The sequence below is a fragment of the Microplitis mediator genome, chromosome 6, assembly GCF_029852145.1.
Source record: "Microplitis mediator isolate UGA2020A chromosome 6, iyMicMedi2.1, whole genome shotgun sequence".
NCBI classification, from domain to species: Eukaryota; Metazoa; Arthropoda; class Insecta; order Hymenoptera; family Braconidae; genus Microplitis; species Microplitis mediator.
The window spans coordinates 16,134,529-16,153,715 of record NC_079974.1 but is presented as its reverse complement, the minus strand read 5'-3'; the positions used below and the strand labels follow the sequence as shown (position 1 = coordinate 16,153,715).

General features: G+C 29.0%; 5 protein-coding genes across 6 annotated transcripts; 2 read left to right on the top strand and 3 right to left on the bottom strand.

Moving 5' to 3' along the window:
- LOC130670329 (cap-specific mRNA (nucleoside-2'-O-)-methyltransferase 1) lies at positions 1-3,035 on the top strand. The gene is made up of 2 exons (XM_057473698.1): positions 1-237; positions 394-3,035. The coding sequence occupies exons 1-2, from the start codon at positions 156-158 to the stop codon at positions 2,967-2,969; spliced, it is 2,658 nt and encodes an 885-aa protein (XP_057329681.1). The 5' UTR covers positions 1-155; the 3' UTR covers positions 2,970-3,035.
- LOC130670334 (nudC domain-containing protein 1) lies at positions 3,032-6,481 on the bottom strand. The gene is made up of 3 exons (XM_057473704.1): positions 6,304-6,481; positions 4,864-5,839; positions 3,032-3,837 (listed from the first exon to the last, which is right to left on the bottom strand). The coding sequence occupies exons 1-3, from the start codon at positions 6,416-6,418 to the stop codon at positions 3,282-3,284; spliced, it is 1,647 nt and encodes a 548-aa protein (XP_057329687.1). The 5' UTR covers positions 6,419-6,481; the 3' UTR covers positions 3,032-3,281.
- Positions 6,482-7,418: 937 nt separating this feature from the next.
- LOC130670338 (N-alpha-acetyltransferase 60) lies at positions 7,419-10,682 on the bottom strand. Its single transcript, XM_057473709.1, has 2 exons — positions 9,900-10,682; positions 7,419-8,578 (listed from the first exon to the last, which is right to left on the bottom strand). The coding sequence occupies exons 1-2, from the start codon at positions 10,360-10,362 to the stop codon at positions 8,001-8,003; spliced, it is 1,041 nt and encodes a 346-aa protein (XP_057329692.1). The 5' UTR covers positions 10,363-10,682; the 3' UTR covers positions 7,419-8,000.
- Positions 10,661-14,874, top strand: LOC130670336 (tether containing UBX domain for GLUT4). 2 transcript variants are annotated; one of them, XM_057473707.1, is made up of 8 exons: positions 10,661-10,779; positions 10,931-11,169; positions 11,233-11,288; positions 12,598-12,847; positions 12,922-13,413; positions 13,487-13,844; positions 14,392-14,557; positions 14,648-14,874. In XM_057473707.1, exons 2-8 carry the CDS (start codon positions 11,083-11,085, stop codon positions 14,841-14,843), a joined length of 1,605 nt encoding a protein of 534 aa, XP_057329690.1. In that variant the 5' UTR covers positions 10,661-10,779; positions 10,931-11,082; the 3' UTR covers positions 14,844-14,874. The 2 variants fall into 2 exon arrangements, with proteins under 2 accessions (XP_057329690.1, XP_057329689.1); XM_057473706.1 differs by having other exon boundaries at positions 10,836-11,169.
- LOC130670333 (protein ecdysoneless) lies at positions 14,871-18,093 on the bottom strand. Its single transcript, XM_057473703.1, has 3 exons — positions 17,709-18,093; positions 16,596-17,089; positions 14,871-16,397 (listed from the first exon to the last, which is right to left on the bottom strand). Exons 1-3 carry the CDS (start codon positions 17,953-17,955, stop codon positions 15,303-15,305), a joined length of 1,836 nt encoding a protein of 611 aa, XP_057329686.1. The 5' UTR covers positions 17,956-18,093; the 3' UTR covers positions 14,871-15,302.
- Between the last annotated feature and the right edge of the window lie 1,094 nt (positions 18,094-19,187).

Here is a 19,187-nt window from a genome sequence, read left to right as displayed (position 1 = left end):
TATAGTCAATAGATTTAGTACCAGACACATACACGTTGATCGTGTGTGTTCGTCGTTATGGTTTAATTAACAATGTTTTTAATTGTTAAATAAATAAATAAATAAAATAATAACAGTGTGTCAGCAGTGTTAAATTTACTATTAATAAATAAAAAATGTCAATAGCTGATGTTTTAACTAAAAATAATAATTTATCACTAACAAATTCAATAATGGAATCTTCGAGGTTAAGTAGTGGTATGTTATTAAATTTATTTTGTAAATAAAATACTTTTTAAAAATATTATTATATTTAAATAATGAAAACAATTATTTATTATTTATCTATTTAATATTAAACATATTATTTGAATATCCATTAATTACCAACATATTTTAAATTATTTTTAAAAGATTCTGATGGAAGTGCGCAGAATTATTCAATGATGCCATCAAAACACAAATTATCCGAGTCAGAAGATGACTCGGATCATGATGACAAACGTCCTAAGTTTGATAATGATTCAGACAATGAATCAAACAGAGAAATGTCACATCAAGTGACACCTTTAATGGAGCAAACAACTTCGGATAACGGTCGTCGTTCAATGCATAAGTTTGGTAAACGTAAATTTCATAAGTCAGACGACTTGGAACCCGATGACAAACGCGCTAAGTTTGATAGTGAGTCAAACAGAGGACTGTCACATCAAGAGGAACCTTCAATGGAGCAGACAACTTCGGATATAGGTCGTCGTTTGATGCAGAAAATGGGTTACTCTGAAGGACGAGGTCTTGGTAAATACGAGCAGGGTCGTGTGGCTCCAGTAGAAGCGTTTCAGCAGAAAGGTCGTCGTGGTTTGGGTCACGATAATAAAAAATTAACAGAGGCTACACTTAAATGGGATCCATCAGCAGAAGTGGTTGATGTCCATGAAAATATGCTTTGGCTTGATAACTCTAAAACACCACCTTCGCTCGACGAAATGGAATCATGGATTGTTTTAGGACGTAGACCAGATACTATTGACAACGAAACAATGTTTTGTGATCCCCAGATTGTTCAGCAAGTTGTTAATTCAAAAACAATATTTGACACACTAGATAAAAATGAAATGCATCGGGCACGTAGTCGTTCAAATCCTTATGAAACAATTCGCGGAGCTTTTTTTCTCAATCGCGCTGCTGTTAAAATGGCAAATATTGACAAAGCATGTAATTTTATGTTCACTCAACGAAACATTGATAGCAATGAGATACTTTATTTTGCTGATGTCTGTGCTGGTCCTGGTGGCTTCAGCGAGTACGTTTTGTGGAGAACTCAGTGGGGAGCAAAAGGTTTTGGTTTTACGCTGCGCGATTCAAATGACTTTAAGTTAGAAGATTTTTATGCTGCATCACCTGAAACTTTTCATCCATTCTACGGTCCAAAGGAAGATGGTAATGTCTATGATCCAGATAATCAACAAGCATTTAAACGTATCGTTATGCAGTCAACAAGAAATAAAGGTCTTCATTTTATGATGGCCGATGGTGGGTTTTCAGTAGACGGCCAAGAAAATATACAAGAAATACTTTCAAAACAATTGTATCTCTGTCAATGTCTTGTCGCACTGATGATCGTCCGTGAAGGCGGTCATTTTGTTACCAAATTATTTGATTTATTTACCCCATTTAGCGCGGGATTAGTTTATTTAATGCACCGATGTTTCAAAAGAGTTTGTATCTTCAAACCAAATACTTCTAGACCAGCAAACTCTGAACGTTACTTAATTTGTGAAAAAAAATTACCAGGCACTGAAGACGTCATACAATATTTGGATCACGTTAATAAATTACTTCTAAAAAATGATTCAAATCGTGATGTCATTGGTCTAGTGCCGCTGGATATTCTACAAGGGGATGAAAATTTTTTTATGTACTTGAAAGAATCAAATGAATCACTTGGTAGTAAACAAGTAGTTGGTTTATTAAAAATAGCAGCTTACTGTGAAGATCCTACCCTCAGTGAAAAAAGACAGGCTCAAATGCGTAAAGAGTGTCTTCAATATTGGGAACTTTCTGATGAAAGTCGTAAACGACCACGTGATGAAAGACCCGATGATCGACTGCAAACTATTATTGGTTCACCACTTCAAGCACTTTACACAAGTGAACCAATAATATTAAAAAATGAAAATTTAACAACAACAATATTGTCTCGCCCTTGCAATTGGTTTTGTTTGCCATGTGAAGCTAAAAATTCAGCGGACGTTAAAAAACTTCCGACTTTTTATTTCAGTGCCGGTCGTACTAAAGTTTATCGTTACGTTCGTAAAATGTGGTCGCGTGTTGAAAATATTGAGTTACCAGCGCACACATTTATTTATGCTGAAGTTGTCACTGAAATGCGCGGAGAAAGCAGAACCCAAAGAAGAACGAATGCACTTCATATTATCGATGCTTGGTTTCTTGGTAATAAAGAAGTTAATCAAAAGTACTTACCAGATCGTCATGCTATGATTGAACAATTTTGTGAATTATTGTGGTCACCGGGTAATAAATCAACGATGCGCGTACGTCCTAAGCCACTTTACTCATTGGACGATGATTTACCAGCTGTAATGAATTTAAAAAATCGTGTTTTGAAAAATAATTCTCAAGTAGAGGCTTTGCATCCTGGAGAACCGATTTATTCAATAAACTCCGAGGATGAACGTGATGAATATTATATTGTACCAAATAGTATGATATTTTTAAATTCTATCCAACCTCCGTGGGCTAAACATCTGAGTCGTAGTACTGGTTATCATTACTTCTTTAATTCACAGACAAATGCTAAATTTTATAATGACAGAAGACCCGATGAATCGGCTGCTGATTTTGCCAGTACTATTTGCTCACGTATTTTTTGGTTTTGGCAGGATTCGAATTCTCCAAAGTTATTTGATCTTAATGCTAGAATAAAAAATGTATGTCCGGGTAATACTATTACTAAATCATCAAAGTAGTGATTAAATAAATTTTAAATAACATTACATATTTTTTATTCAGTCAATTTATTATTTTATTCATTTTAATTAACCTACTTAATATTTTATTTTATAAAATTGAATGTTTTAATTTTATCTTTCTTTGATTTTACGTTAGACTGATTTAACTTTCAAAATTAATTTTAAGTAATGTAAATATTGTACATTTATATAAAATGATTGTGAGAGGTTTTTTGTAAAATACAAAAACGATAAAAAATTATGTATCATGTAATTTAAATAAATGATATCAATAAACTTATATGATGATTTAAAAAAAAAATATGACAATTATGAAACATTTAATTTATACAGTTTATCTTGAGTTAATAAAATAATAAAATTATCTGTTGCAACAGCACCCAATATTGCCGTTGAGTCAACACCTATATCAATTATTTTTTGTTTAGCAACCAGAGCATTTTGTTGAGGTTTTTCATACAACAATCCACGTTTTTTGTGTCCAATGATAGCAACATAACTGCGGTTACATGGTGATATACAAAATTTTTTGTTTGTTTTACTGGCTTCGACGTAACCGAAACCAGGAAAAACATCTTTATGAACTAACTCCCATTCTGCGTCTTTGTCAATCGATTCCCATACACAACCATCGTGATTATAACGCACACAGAGTACTTGGCATGTTTTTAATTTATGAGTAAATAGTATACGGTTGTGTGGAGTCAATATGGTTAAATGTGTTGTCATATGATTTGTTAAATTTATTCTCTGTAATGTATTTTCATCTCCTTCTAAATCACATTCTTCTAATTGTTCAGAATTAAAACCAATTGCCGGTTGGTCCCTGCTGTTACTTTGTTGATCTGAACACAGATGGGCCAGTCTAGAAAATAAAATTAATTATCTATATTATTAAGAGAATAAGGAAAATTTTGTTCCAGCCATATGCCGTAAGATGGACGGTGGAGTCGAATTAGATATTTCCTATTTGCTATTCTCGACATCGGATAGCAGAAAATAATCATGGAAATGAATAGCAAAATCCATGATTATTCTCATCTATCCTCATCCTTTCTCAGTAAATGGTTCAAGATTCATACTTAAAAGTAGTAAATTTCTTACTCTTTGTTTAAAATATGAATTTTCTATCACATCTACATGATTGAATAAGTTAACTTTATTAAATTTGGTATCATTAGAAAGGTCTTGACCTGGATTTCGGCCTTTTCATGGTTTAAACTCTTTTTTTATTGCGAAGTATCGAGATAAATAAATTTATCTATATTATTTGAATTTCATTTAAATTGCGCGGGAAAAAGACGATCGTATTTATTTTCTTTAAATAAATTAATATTTTAATTATTCTGTCACTAAATATGACTGAATATATATAACTATTATATAATTAAGAGAGAATAAGAAAAATTTAGTCTATGTCATGTCTACTATGATAATAAAAATTAAACAAATTTGATTTGGTATCAGTGAAAAATATATATATATATATATATATAACGACTAACAAAAAAAAATTTGAACGTGTGTAAATGTTTTTTTAAGAATCCCATGATTATACAATCATAGAAATCAATAAGTTTGTGAGTTAATGATGAGATTTGTCTCATTAAATTTCAATAATAGAAATAAACAAAATTCTAGAGTTAATTTTAGAGTATAGATTTTAATAAACAGTTAAATTCAAATCATATTTTATAAACTTCGTAGTAATACTCGGGTAGTCACGTAGTGACTGTAGGTTGCTCGTTTAATATTGAACATCTAATTAATTACACTAACTTTCATGGTTTTCTTTATTAAAAAATTTTCTGATACTTCTAAAAAATTTTTTACTAAAAATAAAATTCTGAATTTAATTTTCAGTCTTTGAAAAATTAATTTATAAATTTACCTTGAATGGATTTCAGAAGCTAATACATCATTAGGTAAACATTGGCCGTCAGTATTATTCTTAATTAATTCATTCCACATTTGTCCTGTTTCCTGTTTCATTAATTCTAATTTTAATGTATCGTTTTCGCAATTCCAAGTCGCTAAATCATGATCAAGACAAAAAGGTACTTCTCCATTAATTAAAATCTCATCTTCAATAAGAACTGAAATTTCCGTTGCTGATACTTTAACTTTAGGCTTAATCCCCGTGTACTTTTGTGGAATTTTAACCCAAACTGTGACAGATTCTTCATCCTGTGACCAAGAATATTTAGGTATTTTTATATCATTATTTTTATTGACTTCATTACAATCTTTATCTTGAATACTTTTTAATGAATCATAGGTAAATTTGGCTGGGTCTTGACTTAATAAATTTATATATTCGCCATTGGGTTCAATAAAAGCATATTCAATGGGACCTTTCATTGTCAACTCTTGTTTCTGATAAATTTCAATACCATCAGATAAATTTTCGGTGTTTTTAAATTTATAAGACAGCAAAACTAATTTTGAATGCTTTTTTCCATCAATTGTGACAATTGTGTACATTGATATAATCAATAAATTTTTTTCTTCAACATAACGAGCATCGAGTAAAATTCCTGGTTCAATGTTTTGAATTTCCAGTGATTTAGATTCAAAATTAATCATAATTATTTCAACGGTTGTGTCACCACGTGATAGAACAACAATACCGTCATCAGCAAAAGCTATTGTCGGATTAAATTTACACGAGTCATTAACAAATGATGGTTCTGTTGTTTTTATTTGATTAAGAGTTCCATCGTCTTTTAATTGCCAGACTTGATAGTTTTCATCCCAGAACCAACATGAAGAATCATATGGATTTTTAAAAAGATGATTGTGAAATGCAAATAGTTTAGCTGCTAACCATGAATCTTGATCACTTGATGGTTCTTTGTGCTTGACATCTATAATTTTTATCATTTTTAATTAAAAAGTACCCCCTGATTTAAAAAATTCATTGAAAAGAATGGAAACTAATTTAATACTTTTTTTAAATTCTCGTAGCATTTACTGATTGGAATGAATTGAGAAGAATTCGACGTCGTGAGTTCATTTGAATTTTTTTAATTGTAGAAGAGATCAGAAATTTAGTTTTATTCACTGATTGAAATCAATTCAGAGAAATCAAGAATTTTTTAAATATTAAAATTTTTTTGAATTTTCTACGAGACCAGAAATTCAATGAATATTTAGTCATTGAAAAGAATGGAAGTGAATTAGTTTCATTGATGCGGAGAAAAAATCAAGGAATTGAAATTAATTCATATTTCATTTTTTTCAATTCTATTCAATGAATTTTTTTTAATCACAACTGCGTGTATAATCTGAGGTTAAGATTAAATAAAATATCAATAAATATATTACTTACGATTCGATAAATCTATTTGTTCAGTTATTGAAATAATGTCAGGTGAAAATTGATATTTTTCAAATTTATTGTTCAATAAATTTTTTTTCGGACGCAATTCTATTATTTTTGTCATATTTATTTAATCCAACAAGTACGTGTGTGTAATCAAAATATTTTCATTTTGCAGCGCTATCTAGTTTATTTTTTTAAATTTTTATTCTAGTATCTACGATGTGGATCAAAATATTCACCAAATAATAATTTTTTTGCGCAGCAACTTTCAAATAATGATAATTAATTGAAGATTTATATAAAATTTAGATAGGACAAATTTGAATAATAAATTTTTATCTTCTAAAGTTAAAATTTTTTTTTAATTTTCGGTTGTCTTTAAAAATTATTTTTATGTTAAATTTTGCTTTATAATTTAACACTTTAGATCTGTATATAAATAAAATGATTAATTTCTGCCTGATGTCTGATTATAATACTGAAGCTAGCCGACGTCTAATAATTTTTGAATTTTTTTTCAAAATAAATCACAAAAACAAAAAATATTTTGAGAAATTGCATCTCTAGTTTTTTTCATTTTCGACATGTTCATATTTTTAGTATTTTTTTTTTTTTGTAATTTATTTGTCGAAAAAAAAGAATTCAAAAATTTTTAATTGGCTGCAAACTTAAGGGTCATTATCTGATTAATAACAGATTTAATTACAATCAGAATGTTTCAAATGCTTCTGATTCATCGATTGAAATTACATAGAAAATAATTCAATAAATAATTTTCAAAAATTCAATATTACGGTTCTAAAATAAGTTTTTTAAATTATTGAGAGTTTACAAACTAGTTCACTTTTAAACTTTGGAAGTGCAAAGATAAATAATTTTTATCACCACGACGTAAGTAGACACAATTTAAATTTTTAAAATATTTAAAAGGACATTTTTTAAAGAAAATCAGTCCTCTAAATTTTTTTTAAATTTGAAATAAAAAAACTACCATTGTAAAAATGCTATTTATCATATATAAAATTCATAGATTGTTTATAAATTTATATTAGATAAGTAATTCAATTAATTATGGGTAATAATTATTTATCAAAATTAAAAATCATAATATATAAATTTTTATAACGTGTCAATTTTTATTAAAAACAGTAAATTACACTATATACTTTAAATATATATATTTATATATAATATATACATTATATAGAATTAAAAATATGTGATTTTAATAAATAAATGTGTAACTAATCCTGCATGGTTCAGTAATTAATCAAAATAAAGTAACAATACCAATTATTGACCGAGCTCCAATTACTGACTGGGTAAAAGACTCGTAAAAATTTTTAAATTGTGTATTTAATCCATGAAAAATTTACAACATAACTGCATATTTTTCCGGAATTAAATTCCACATTTCAAAAATAATTAAGAGTCTAAGTACCCAGTCATTAATTGGAGCTCGGTCAATATTTCGTACTGATTAGAGAAAAAAAAAAATAGTCGATAAAATTTAAAAAATAGTTAAAGTATTAAAAGTAATCTTTAATAAAGCTTTAGTAACATATCTTAGTAACATAAATAATCTCTTATAACACTTAAATAATAACTAATTTAAATTACAAAACTAATTTCAGACAAGATCAATAAAAATTCTACTGGTCGATTTTATTATAAAATTTTAATCTCATCCGACAGTTTAAATATCATCTATGATAAGAGAGCAGAGTGGCAGCCCACATTAGTCGTTGCCATATCCAGTGTGGAACTCTACATGGTCCTAAACTAGCCATAGCACCGGCTAAATGACGCATCCAGTCACAAATACCCCAGGGCGGATGCCCACCATTGACATAAAGTACATATGTAAAACCATCACGGCATTTACCACGTATTGAATAATAATATGGCAGAAAACTATGCAATCTAAAATTACATCTTTGGTAAAATAATATTGCCGGTGCATTACTCGACAGTACATGTAAAAATACAGCTTTAACTGTTGAACGTTCTGGTGCTGTTACGTGTGCTAATAACTGTTCAAGTAATAATGAAGCAATACCATTTCTTCTATAAGCACGACGTACTCCTAAACTCAATATATAACCAACGAGTGATTCTTTACCCAAACTTGAACACAATATACCTTGATCTTCTTTATTCAATGTTGCAAATGGTTTTATTTCAGCAACTATTAATCCAATAATAACACCACCAAATACTGCTGCTAGTGCATAAAATCGTGATGAACTTGTTATGTCTTCGTACCATGAATATGGATAATCTATTGTTTAAATAAAATAGATTAATAAATAGCAATAAATTTCATTTTAACCCTAATCCCTGGAACATGGGTCGTTTGGGTCCATTAATTTTCAAATATTCTGCTGTAAACAGCCTACATGCCTCCGAATTTTTATGAAAATGTTTATTAAAAAAGGGCTTTTTGGAGCTGGCAATAACTCTATCGCATAGTTAGGAGTCCAAAGAAGATCTACGAATTTTTTAAGATTTTTCCTTACAGAATAACATACCCTAATAGCCATTTTATCCGAAAGTTGGTAGCAACTTGAAAATTAAATTAACTCGAAATCTACTGCCGGAATTTGATTACAAATTTACAGCAAAAGTTTAAAAGAAAAATTTCCGGTTAGTTTTTCGACAATTTGTACAGTATTTTATGACCCTGAAAGTAGCAGACATCTGACAAAAAATTAGTTTAGCTAAGGATATCTAGAGTAATAATAAAGTTATCACAAATTTGAGAGGTATCACTTGTTCATTGGCTCGACATCTTTAAGTAGTAAATTTGAAAAAAAAATTTTTTTTTTTTAATTTTTGAGACGGATATTCGTTGCCAAAAATTCCAAGAAATTTCGGAAATCTGACAGAAACCACATTTAGATAGTCGTCAATAGTCAAACATTACTAAATAAAAATTTACTTTTAATAATTTGTAATCCTGGGAGAGCCATCTCAAAATTATTTTTCATTATAAGAACTTTTGTATTAAAAAAGAAAATTTTTTGAAATCTACCACTTAAAGATGTCGAACCAATTAACAAGTGGTACCTTTCAAATTTGTGATAACTTTATTATTACTCTAGATATCCTTAGCTAAACTATTTTTTTTCGGATGTCTGCTACGTTCAGGGTCATCAGTATTTTATCTTTATATTTTGTAGTCAAAAAACAGATTTATAAAAGTTAACGCATACTTGCTGTCAAATGATACTGAAGTTGGCCGACGGCTTATAATTTTTGGAGTTTTTTTGAAACAATAAATTATAAAAAAAAATTGCATTTATAGTTTTTAAAATTTTCTACAAGTTCATGTTTTTAGATTTTTTTTTTGTACTTAAATTGCTTAAAAAAAAAAAAATCCGAAAATTGTTAATTGTCTGCTAATTTCAGGATCATGCTGTCAAATGGAATGGCAATTCGTTCAACAATTTTGAATTCGGTTTGCTTGAAACTTACTTAGTAAGCAACCCTGGCTATTATAGTAGTTAAATGAGCGACGAACGCTAATGACCCATGTTCCAGGTTGACGGGTGCTGAAAACAGTGACATGGAATTAGGATTAATATCACAAATAAATTTACCTATTGGGAACCAATCTTGACATAACGCGCGCACTTCTTCCAAATCTTCTGGACAAAGAAATCGTAATTGTACATCACCCAGAAGACACAGTGGTACTGTCACAGTAGATGACGAAGATGACGTTGATGACTTATTACAATTGTATAAAAAATTTTGTGGACGGTTATTATCATTTTTATTAATTTCGTTATTATATTTATCATTAGCTGATGTGGCTGTTGACGGTGACAATGACGATGATGATGACAATGAACCAGCTGATGATACTGCTGATGTATTGTAACGTTCTATTGAAATAGCCATTTCATTAAAATCATTGCACTTACGTTGTTGTTGATGTTGATGGTAATAGTGCTGTTGATTTTGTTGCTTGTAATTATTTGGTGGTACGTTTCTCATTAATTTATTGTCAATTAATATTTGAAAATCCGTATTTCCTCCGATTGCAACAACGCCAGCCATCACACATTTTATTTACCTCAATCCACATTTTTATTCATCATTAGATTTATTTTTATAAACTTCATTCATTTAAATATATAACGTTATATATTTATAAACAAACACTTGAATCACGTCAAAAATTTAAAATGAATCACGTCACCAGTTTTCCCTATCAAATATTTTATTTCAATGTAATTTGTCATTTTAATTCATTGGTTCATTGTTATTTTTATTTTTAATATATACTTTTTTATATAATATTGTATTATATATACATATATAAATAAATATACTATTTATTTATTTATTTATTTAGTTAGTTGTAGGTTAAATTTGAATATTTGGCGTTTAAATTGTACTGCTGTTAACGTTAGAAATGATCGATGTATAAATTAACGATAATTGATAATAATCGACGATAGGGATAAATTAATGGTATGTATGAATGTACAAAAGAAAAAGTTATACACAAGCAAGTATTTTTTTTTTAGTTTGATGTTTGGACAAATCTAAACAGCTGTTTTGACGTAACTGCGCGCCTCTACAGTAATTTTATATATGTTATATATTTATTCACTACATACAGGATTGATAAGACAATTAAAGATGAGTTTGCTCCTTTTAAATATATGGTTTTAAAATTGTAAAATATAAATCAATTGAAGAATTGCTGTTTTAAATAATATCAATTGAATTATTTATTGTTATAAATTATTTAGTTTTATATTAAACAATAAAATGGCATCAAATAAAAGTGTTACGGTATTGGCACCAAATGGGAGACGTCAAAATGTTAAAATTACTCCAAATACAACAATATTACAGGTAATTTATAAAAGTTATATATGTTAATTTGTAATTATTTATTGTTATTTTTAAATGCTTCAGGTTTTGGAAGAAGTTTGTCAGAAACAAGGATACGCATCAAAAAAGTGGGACTTGAAGTAAGTTTTGGGTTATAAATTTAATTTTTTAAATTTATAAGATCAAATGATATAAAATATTGATAGTTTGATTAGCCAAATATTTTTTATAAAATTATTTATGAAGGACTGGATAATAAGCAGAGAAAAAATAGTTTTTGTTCATGTCATAATTTATTTATTTAATTTAAATGCCAAGGCATAAATTGAATGGTAAAAAGTATAAAAATGTTTCAAGTTAAAGTACACGTATATATAAAGTAAAATAATAATAATAATTATCTAGATTTATGTGATGTAAGAATGTTGAAATTAATAATTTTATTAATTAAGTTTAAAAAAGATATATACCCAGATTAAAAAAAAGAATCGAAAACGATCTACAATCCCAAGTAGCACACTTGCTTTTGAGAAATCTATAAGACATCAGTTTTTAGGATATTTTTTTAAATATCGATAAGGCATCAATATGTTGATCAAACGATCAGAAATTTATGTCGACGAAAAAATATCTACATAAAAGACTTAACACAAGTGACGACAAAAAATAAATTACAAATAGTGGAACCAACGTTTGCATTTCGTATTTATACCAAAAAAGGTGACTGACAAAAAAAAAATTTGCCTTATCCTTTTAAAAAACATCTTTAAGACATCTTAAGGTTGACTCTGTGCTACTTGGGATGTTAAAGCTCCATAAGAGAGAAGGAATTAAATTTAAAAGAATTGAAAGTATTCAGAAGTATTAAAAAGAATTCAAATTTCATCATTTTTAATACTTTTCAATTTTTTTTTTAATCAGGGAAAGTAAGACTATAAAATTAACGAATATTTTTCCTGGATTGTCCAGCTCATAGTGTGCCTATGACCTTTATAAATTTTTAAATAAGAAACCCAATACTCGATTAGGAAACTAGTACCCGATTACTCATGTTTTTGTATATCCATAACTACTAAATTTTAATGAATGTAAATGTAGCAGACGTACGACAGTTTTTAATTACACATAAAAAAATTAAATAATTAAAGTAATAAAATTTTTAAAAAAGGCATGTACTGAATTTTGAATTGTCTGAACGCATTTATTTATTTTTATTATATAAAAATTTTAGATTATTATTTCAAAGTTTTAAAAATTGTCAGATGTCCGCTAACTTTACTATCATAAAAATTTACTAAATATAGATATACAAATAAATGGAGTGATCGGGTACAAGTGCATTTCATTTCTAAATTGATAGGTTTTTAAAGAAAAGTTTAAACAAAGTAGAGTTTGATAATTAATTGATTAATAAATTGATTGACATAAAATATTTATTTGAATACTTAGACACTTCAATACGATATTGGATGTGAATTCAATATTTCGTTTCACTGGATTGCCTAATAATGCACAACTGGAGATGACACCAAGGCCAACAGAACGTGAAATGTCCGTAGTAACAATTGGTATCCAATTGGAAAATGGGCAGAGATTGATGGGTGATTTCAATCCTGATACGTCATTGAGTGAAATAATTAACACTCTTTGTTCTAATGAGCAAGCTGATGATACTGTTATTGTTTATATGCATCAAGAAGTAAAACATATATTTGTTATGTTAATAATTTGTGATTCATCTATTATTTATCTATTACTATTTTTTATTTTTAGTTACATGGACGAGATAATTTAGAAAAAACAACGTTACAGTCACTGGGACTAAACAACGGACGTGCTATGTTGAGATTGATACATCGTGATTTAAATAAATTAAATACCCAAGCTCATGTCGCAGGACAATTGAATTCAAAACCCAATAAATCGAGTGATAAAGAACGCGGTGGAAAGAGCAGTCAGAAATCAAGTGGTACCTCTGTTACTGATCAAATAAAAAAAGCTATTAATGATCCACTGGCGTTGCTAAGGTCTGAGAAAAGTGATAAAGGACACAACAAAAATAGTGGTAATAAATCTGGTGGAAGTAAAAAAATGCCTGGTAGTGGACACGTTTTGGGAAGAGGCGAAAGTAAAATTGAAACTGCAGTACAAGCAGAAGAACAAGCTAAAGTAGAAACTGGTAATGAGGAAATTAAAACAGAGACTGATGCTATGGAAACTAATCAAGACACTCATAGTGATGTTATTAATGAACCAATAGACTTTGTAGGATACATTTTTTTGTACTTAAAAATATATATTATTATTTATAAATAAGTGTCAATACTTTTTCTTTTAGTTGGGAGAAAGAAACGCATTGGTGTTCAATCAAGCGGGAGCACAAGCGGTTCCGCATGAAGATTTGCCAGATAATTTTTTTGATCTGACGGTTGATGATGCCAAGGCATTGCTTCGTGACGCTAAACGTCAACGAGACGACATGGAAGGAGCACCACTTACTACTAATGCTCAGCGAAAGTTGGAACGTGATCGAGCGACTCTTAATAAACTTCATAAATATCGACGCACTATTTTGAGAATACAATTTCCTAATCAAATGGTCCTGCAAGGTATCTTTGGTCCACTTGAAACTGTTCAGATGGTTAAAGATTTTGTCAAAGGTTATTTAGCAGACTCTGAACAAGATTTTACTTTATGTAAGAATTCCTTTATATATTTTTTTATTTATAGTAATATCATGCTAGTATATTATTGTAGAATTGATAGAAAAGCTAAAGAATGACAAAAATTGAAAGAAAATTTGAATCTATTGAAATTGTTCACTCAGTCAACTTCAGGTTTTTTTTTATAACTTTTGAAATTCCATAAGAATTTTTTTTATAGAGAATTTAATTCCCAATAAAATGATATTCGATTATAGAAAATAAACAAACAAGCAAATTTGTCATCAATTCGTGATATTTTTTTCAAATTTGATTGTTTCGTTAATTTTTTCTTGTGTCAATATTAATACTGAGAGCTTAAATTTGGCAAGGTTTTTTTTTTATGTATATCCGGAAGGATTTAAGGGGGCGCACTTATTGAAATTAAATAATTAGTATTATGAAGACCCACTGATATATATTTATATTCGAGTGTATGCCCAAGAGGGCGAGGCCACGGCCTCTGGTCGGCGGAGGCAGACTTAGGTCCCGTTACATTAATTACTTATATGTTTATATTAATAATAGTAATTTATTTTAGATTGTACACCACCGAAAAAAAATTTAACACCTCAGTCTCGTCTTATTGATGAAAGTCTAGTGCCATCAGCAATTATTTATTATTCAGGGCCATCAGAATTGAAAGCTGATTTAAATACAAAATTAGTTGATCCTAAAATTGCTAGTGTTCATGCTATTAAATCAAGGTAAATATTTTACAATTTATTTACTCGGTTATTTATCAATAAAATATGTAAATAAATTATTGAATAACTTATTTTATTTTTGATTTTCAGAATAGCTATGACTCGGAACGATCCAGATAATTCTGGTGATTCAAATGCAAATATTGAACCGGAAACTATTCAAATAAGAGAAAATATTCGAAATAATTCAGTACCCAGTAGCAGCAGCGGTGAAGGGTCAAATGCATTCAATACTGATCGTATTAAAAATTACACTCCAAAATGGTTCAAAAATGCCTTCAAGTAAAGATGAAAAAAAAAAAAAAAGTTAATAAAAATCAAGTGATTATTTTATAATTTTCTTTTTTCAAATGAACAATTAAAAGTAATCATGATCGTAGGAACTTGAATTAAAAAAAAGAATAATTGTATAGGCAGAAATTGGTGCATTTATTGCAGCTATTGGTGTACATCAGGATTCAAGCGCAAACGCACCTTTTTTTTTGTTCATTTTCTTTTTTTGATTTTTTTTTCTTTTTTCGCTGTTATTTACATAAAAGAGTAAAAAGAATTACAGTAATGATAAAGTGTAAAAACAACAATAAAAATCAAGTTTTCTTATTATATTAAATGAGTGATGTAAATGATTAATTATTATTAATAGCACAGTGTCTTTTTATGTATCAAGTATAAGTATAAAGCTTTTTCTTAGCGTAAATTCATTAATATTAATAGAATAATAATAATAGTAAACATTAATTAAAAATTAACTTTGAAGATCAGGAGGGACAGTTGTTGGTGATTGAAGTTGTAAATGCATTAAACGTCGAACAGGACCACCAATGATATTACCAGCAGGACCAGCGCCACCGGCTTCCTCTTCTATACTTTCCATTAAATTTGATTCAACGGAGTCTTTAAAGCGACTTGACATACTGTCATTATCTTTAGCTAATTCAGCTTCAAGCTGTGCATCCATTAATTTCATATATTTGTCTATTTCACCACCACGTTCATCTTCTTCATCACCACCTAGAGAGCCCTCTGAGCTGCCATCAAATTCACCATCACCACCAGGTACCACGAGATCCAAAATGTCACGCAAAGTGCTATCGAAAACTTCTGGATCAAAATCTATTCTTCCAACATCTTCAATGTCATTTTTATTCTCGTCATCAGCACGCGATCCGCTTGAAAATTCAATACCATCGACGTCACTTTTTTGATTCAAAAATACTTTAACTTTATCCTTGAGATTGAGAGGCTCTTGAGGTGGTTTTTTGTTACCGTGAATCCAGTGTTGTCCCAGCATGTCTTCTAGCTGTGCGGCATCGACATTCAACCAGCTGTCATCGTCTGGAGGACTGAGAGAAGCTTCGTCTTGTGCGTGCATTTCAAAATCTTCGGTTTTAACATTTTTCCAAGCTTCGAAAATTTTCATAGCCGCACTGTCATCGGTTGACACATGGATTGCATTTAATGGATGAGCTATTAAGTACTCTTTGGCTGTTTGTGTCAATCTCTCACGTTCTTTACTACCTTCGAGGGTACTTCGAAAGTATCCACTGGCTTCTAAACGATGACGATATTCTCTCCACTGATTGTCATCTATACTTTCAGATGATTCTTTACGTCTTAGTTGTTCGTTTGCTCTGGCTACCAGCATCTCTAAGCCACAAGCTATTTTAATACCTAATAAATGTGCGTTATACTTTGGACTGTTGGTTGGTGGAAAATTCCAACCGGTTCTTGGATCACCTGTGTAACGACAGTGTGAACTCATTGCGTATAAACACTTGGTCATTTGGACATTCACCATAGTACGTTGTTCCGGTGGAAAATATCTCATGGCACGACATACCTGAAAATTTTAATTGTTTATTAAAATAATTAATACTCTAGTTGATAAATTTCTACATTTCATTGATGCCATTAATGAAAAACTTGAAAAATTTTAAATAAAAAATTTACTAATACTAAAAATTGTTGGTTACAAAAAAGTTTAAATGCTTTAACACAAAATTTTGCAAGCTGGTAGTAAAAAAAAAAAATTTGAAACCTTTCTTTCCAATGGATCCGAATGAACGATCGTCCGAATCGCTGAAGCAATAAGTCCTGGATTTTGAGCAAGTATTGAAGCAGCTTTTTCTGGCAAAAAAGCGCGTGCTTTATGTTTTCTTAATTTTAATTCATCTGGATAAACAGCTAGACGTTTTTTTAATGTCTCTTGTACCTCTCGAGACAGTAAATAATTTTGTGAATTTTCCGAAATACGTTTTAACTGTTGAATTGGAGGTACACGTTTGTCTTGGACGACGTGAATTCGTCCATCAAAAATATAAACACGATCTTGGCAGGTTTCTGGCTCAGCCCAACGGGGAAGATAATTAGCAGTCTCAATTAATAAAAATTCACCATCTGAATCTACAAGTCGAGCTATCAATCCGTCAAAGGATTCAGTTAATTTGAAGATTAGGAAGACGGTAAACCATTCGTCTCCCACATCTTCGTCAAAACGAAGCGATGCATAAATATGTGGTACTAATGATGATTCTAAATAAATAAATGAATGAATAAATTAAAATAATAATAATAATAATAAAAATAATTGCACTGTAAAAAATTTTCGGAGTGAACGCGGATGAAATCCGGAGATGACAGTAAAGTTGGCGGACATCTGACAATTTAAAAAATTTTTAAATGATAAAATAAAATTTTTTTAACAAAAAAATTAAAAAATGGACTTTCAGAAAATTCTAAAATCAGTACATGCTTTTTTTTATTTTATCAATTTAATTGATTAATTTTTTTATATGTAATTTAAAAATTGTCGTATGTCTGCTACATTTACACTCATAATCCGAAGTGGATTTGAAGTGAATGCGGAGCGGATGACTGTTTATTTATTTAATCCCCTGGAAGTGAAATTTACTTCGAAGGGGAGTTTATTTTAATAATAAAACTCCGAATCGGAATGAATGCGGATTCAAATAAAATCCGGACCACTCCGCGTGACGGATTTTTTTTTTAAACTCAGAAACTCCGAGTGACGGAGTAAATTCGAATTTAAATAAAATCCGTAATCACTCCGAATTCACTCCCGATTTTTACAGTGTAATCTCTATTATGCTGATGAATAATTGATTTGAAATTAAATTTTGAATATATTTACCTTGAGATACAGTTGAAGTATGAAGCATTTGATTAAGTACTATTGCTTGTTTGGTTCTTGGATGAAATACTAAAGAATCGTGATGCCAAAGATAATCATTTGTAAATTTATTAATAAACTCATTATATTTATTAATTTCTTCATTGAGTATTGTTTCACTGACACTATCTGTTTCCATTGAATAACAAAATTTTGGATAAAGAAAACACTCAAGAGTATCTTCATTTTGTACTCGATTGGCAGCCATTTTTTTTATTGTTTAAAATAATAATTGTTAAATAATTAAATTAAATTATTTTTATTAATTTTGAATTTAAATAAGACGAAATACTTTCAGTGCGTTTAAAGTAACCTACAAAACAAAAACCTAATAATCACTTATTAGTTTTGGGTTTTACCACTAGGGTCAACTTTTTTTTCCATATTTAAAAATAAATATTGATAAACAATACCGGTAATAACGATTATTAATGTATGTAATAATTAAAATAGAAACTGTAGCCTTCATACGTTCAGGTTTTGGAGGAATGAATTTGCTAATAAACGGTAATTGTTTGAATTTTTTTTTGCGTATAAATATTCGCAAATATTGCGTGTAAATATTTCTAAAAATATTGGGTATGTTATTGGTAACGATATTGATAAAAAAGAAGGGAGCAATTTAATGACAGCAATAAATATTTAAAATAAATGATACTGACGTTAGCCGACGTCTCATAATTTTTGGATTTTTTATAAAACGACAAATTATGAGAAAAAGAATATTTGAAAAAATTGCACCTATAGTTTTTTTTAATTTTCTACATGTACATATTTTTAGACTTTATATTTTTGTCATTGATTTGATAAAAAAAGCTCCAAAAATTGTTAACTGTTAACTTCATGATCATTTAAAAAAAATTTATTTGATATTTGAAAAAATTAATTTTGCATTTTTAATTGCGGATAATTAATTAAATATTATATTTTATAACTGGAGCAAATGCGAATTCTAAAAGAATTTAGGGAGCAATTTTTTGGGATATCAATTTTTAAAAGCATTCAAATTTCGCGGCAGTTTATAATTAGTCTTAATAATTTTATTTTAAAATATAGTTTTAGAAATGAGTCAACTAAATATAAAAATAATATGGGAGATAAATTTTGTCATCAAAAAATTAAAACTTAATTATTTAACTTTGAATTTTAACGAAATGTTTTTAAATAAATGCCAAAAATTTACAATAATCAATTTTATTTCACTTGAAAAATATGTTGTCGTGCAAGAATTTAAAAAATGAGAAGACTGCCGTCTCTTAATAATAATTATTCATTTTTTTTTATTTCAGGTCAAGGCTATGGCTATTCTGTTGTTACAAAGATGACAAGTGTTGGTAGAATAAATTATTGAGCTAAAAATTCAGGCTTTATTTTTACCGGCGTCTAATAGATGATGGCTCGAATTCCTAATCATTTACTATTTCCTATGCATGCTGACAT

Coding starts and splice junctions, on each gene's coding strand:
- LOC130670329 (XM_057473698.1), top strand. CDS start 156: ATGTCAATAGCTGATGTTTTAACTAAAAATAATAATTTATCACTAACA. Junction 238..393: donor ATCTTCGAGGTTAAGTAGTG/GTATGTTATTAA, acceptor TATTTTTAAAAG/ATTCTGATGGAAGTGCGCAG.
- LOC130670334 (XM_057473704.1), bottom strand. CDS start 6,418: ATGACAAAAATAATAGAATTGCGTCCGAAAAAAAATTTATTGAACAAT. Junction 5,840..6,303: donor ACAAATAGATTTATCGAATC/GTAAGTAATATA, acceptor TAAAAATTATAG/ATGTCAAGCACAAAGAACCA. Junction 3,838..4,863: donor GCTTCTGAAATCCATTCAAG/GTAAATTTATAA, acceptor TTTATTTTCTAG/ACTGGCCCATCTGTGTTCAG.
- LOC130670338 (XM_057473709.1), bottom strand. CDS start 10,362: ATGGCTGGCGTTGTTGCAATCGGAGGAAATACGGATTTTCAAATATTA. Junction 8,579..9,899: donor TCAAGATTGGTTCCCAATAG/GTAAATTTATTT, acceptor TTTAAACAATAG/ATTATCCATATTCATGGTAC.
- LOC130670336 (XM_057473707.1), top strand. CDS start 11,083: ATGGCATCAAATAAAAGTGTTACGGTATTGGCACCAAATGGGAGACGT. Junction 11,170..11,232: donor CAAATACAACAATATTACAG/GTAATTTATAAA, acceptor TAAATGCTTCAG/GTTTTGGAAGAAGTTTGTCA. Junction 11,289..12,597: donor TCAAAAAAGTGGGACTTGAA/GTAAGTTTTGGG, acceptor TTGAATACTTAG/ACACTTCAATACGATATTGG.
- LOC130670333 (XM_057473703.1), bottom strand. CDS start 17,955: ATGGCTGCCAATCGAGTACAAAATGAAGATACTCTTGAGTGTTTTCTT. Junction 17,090..17,708: donor TACTTCAACTGTATCTCAAG/GTAAATATATTC, acceptor TTATTTATTTAG/AATCATCATTAGTACCACAT. Junction 16,398..16,595: donor CGGATCCATTGGAAAGAAAG/GTTTCAAATTTT, acceptor TAAAATTTTCAG/GTATGTCGTGCCATGAGATA.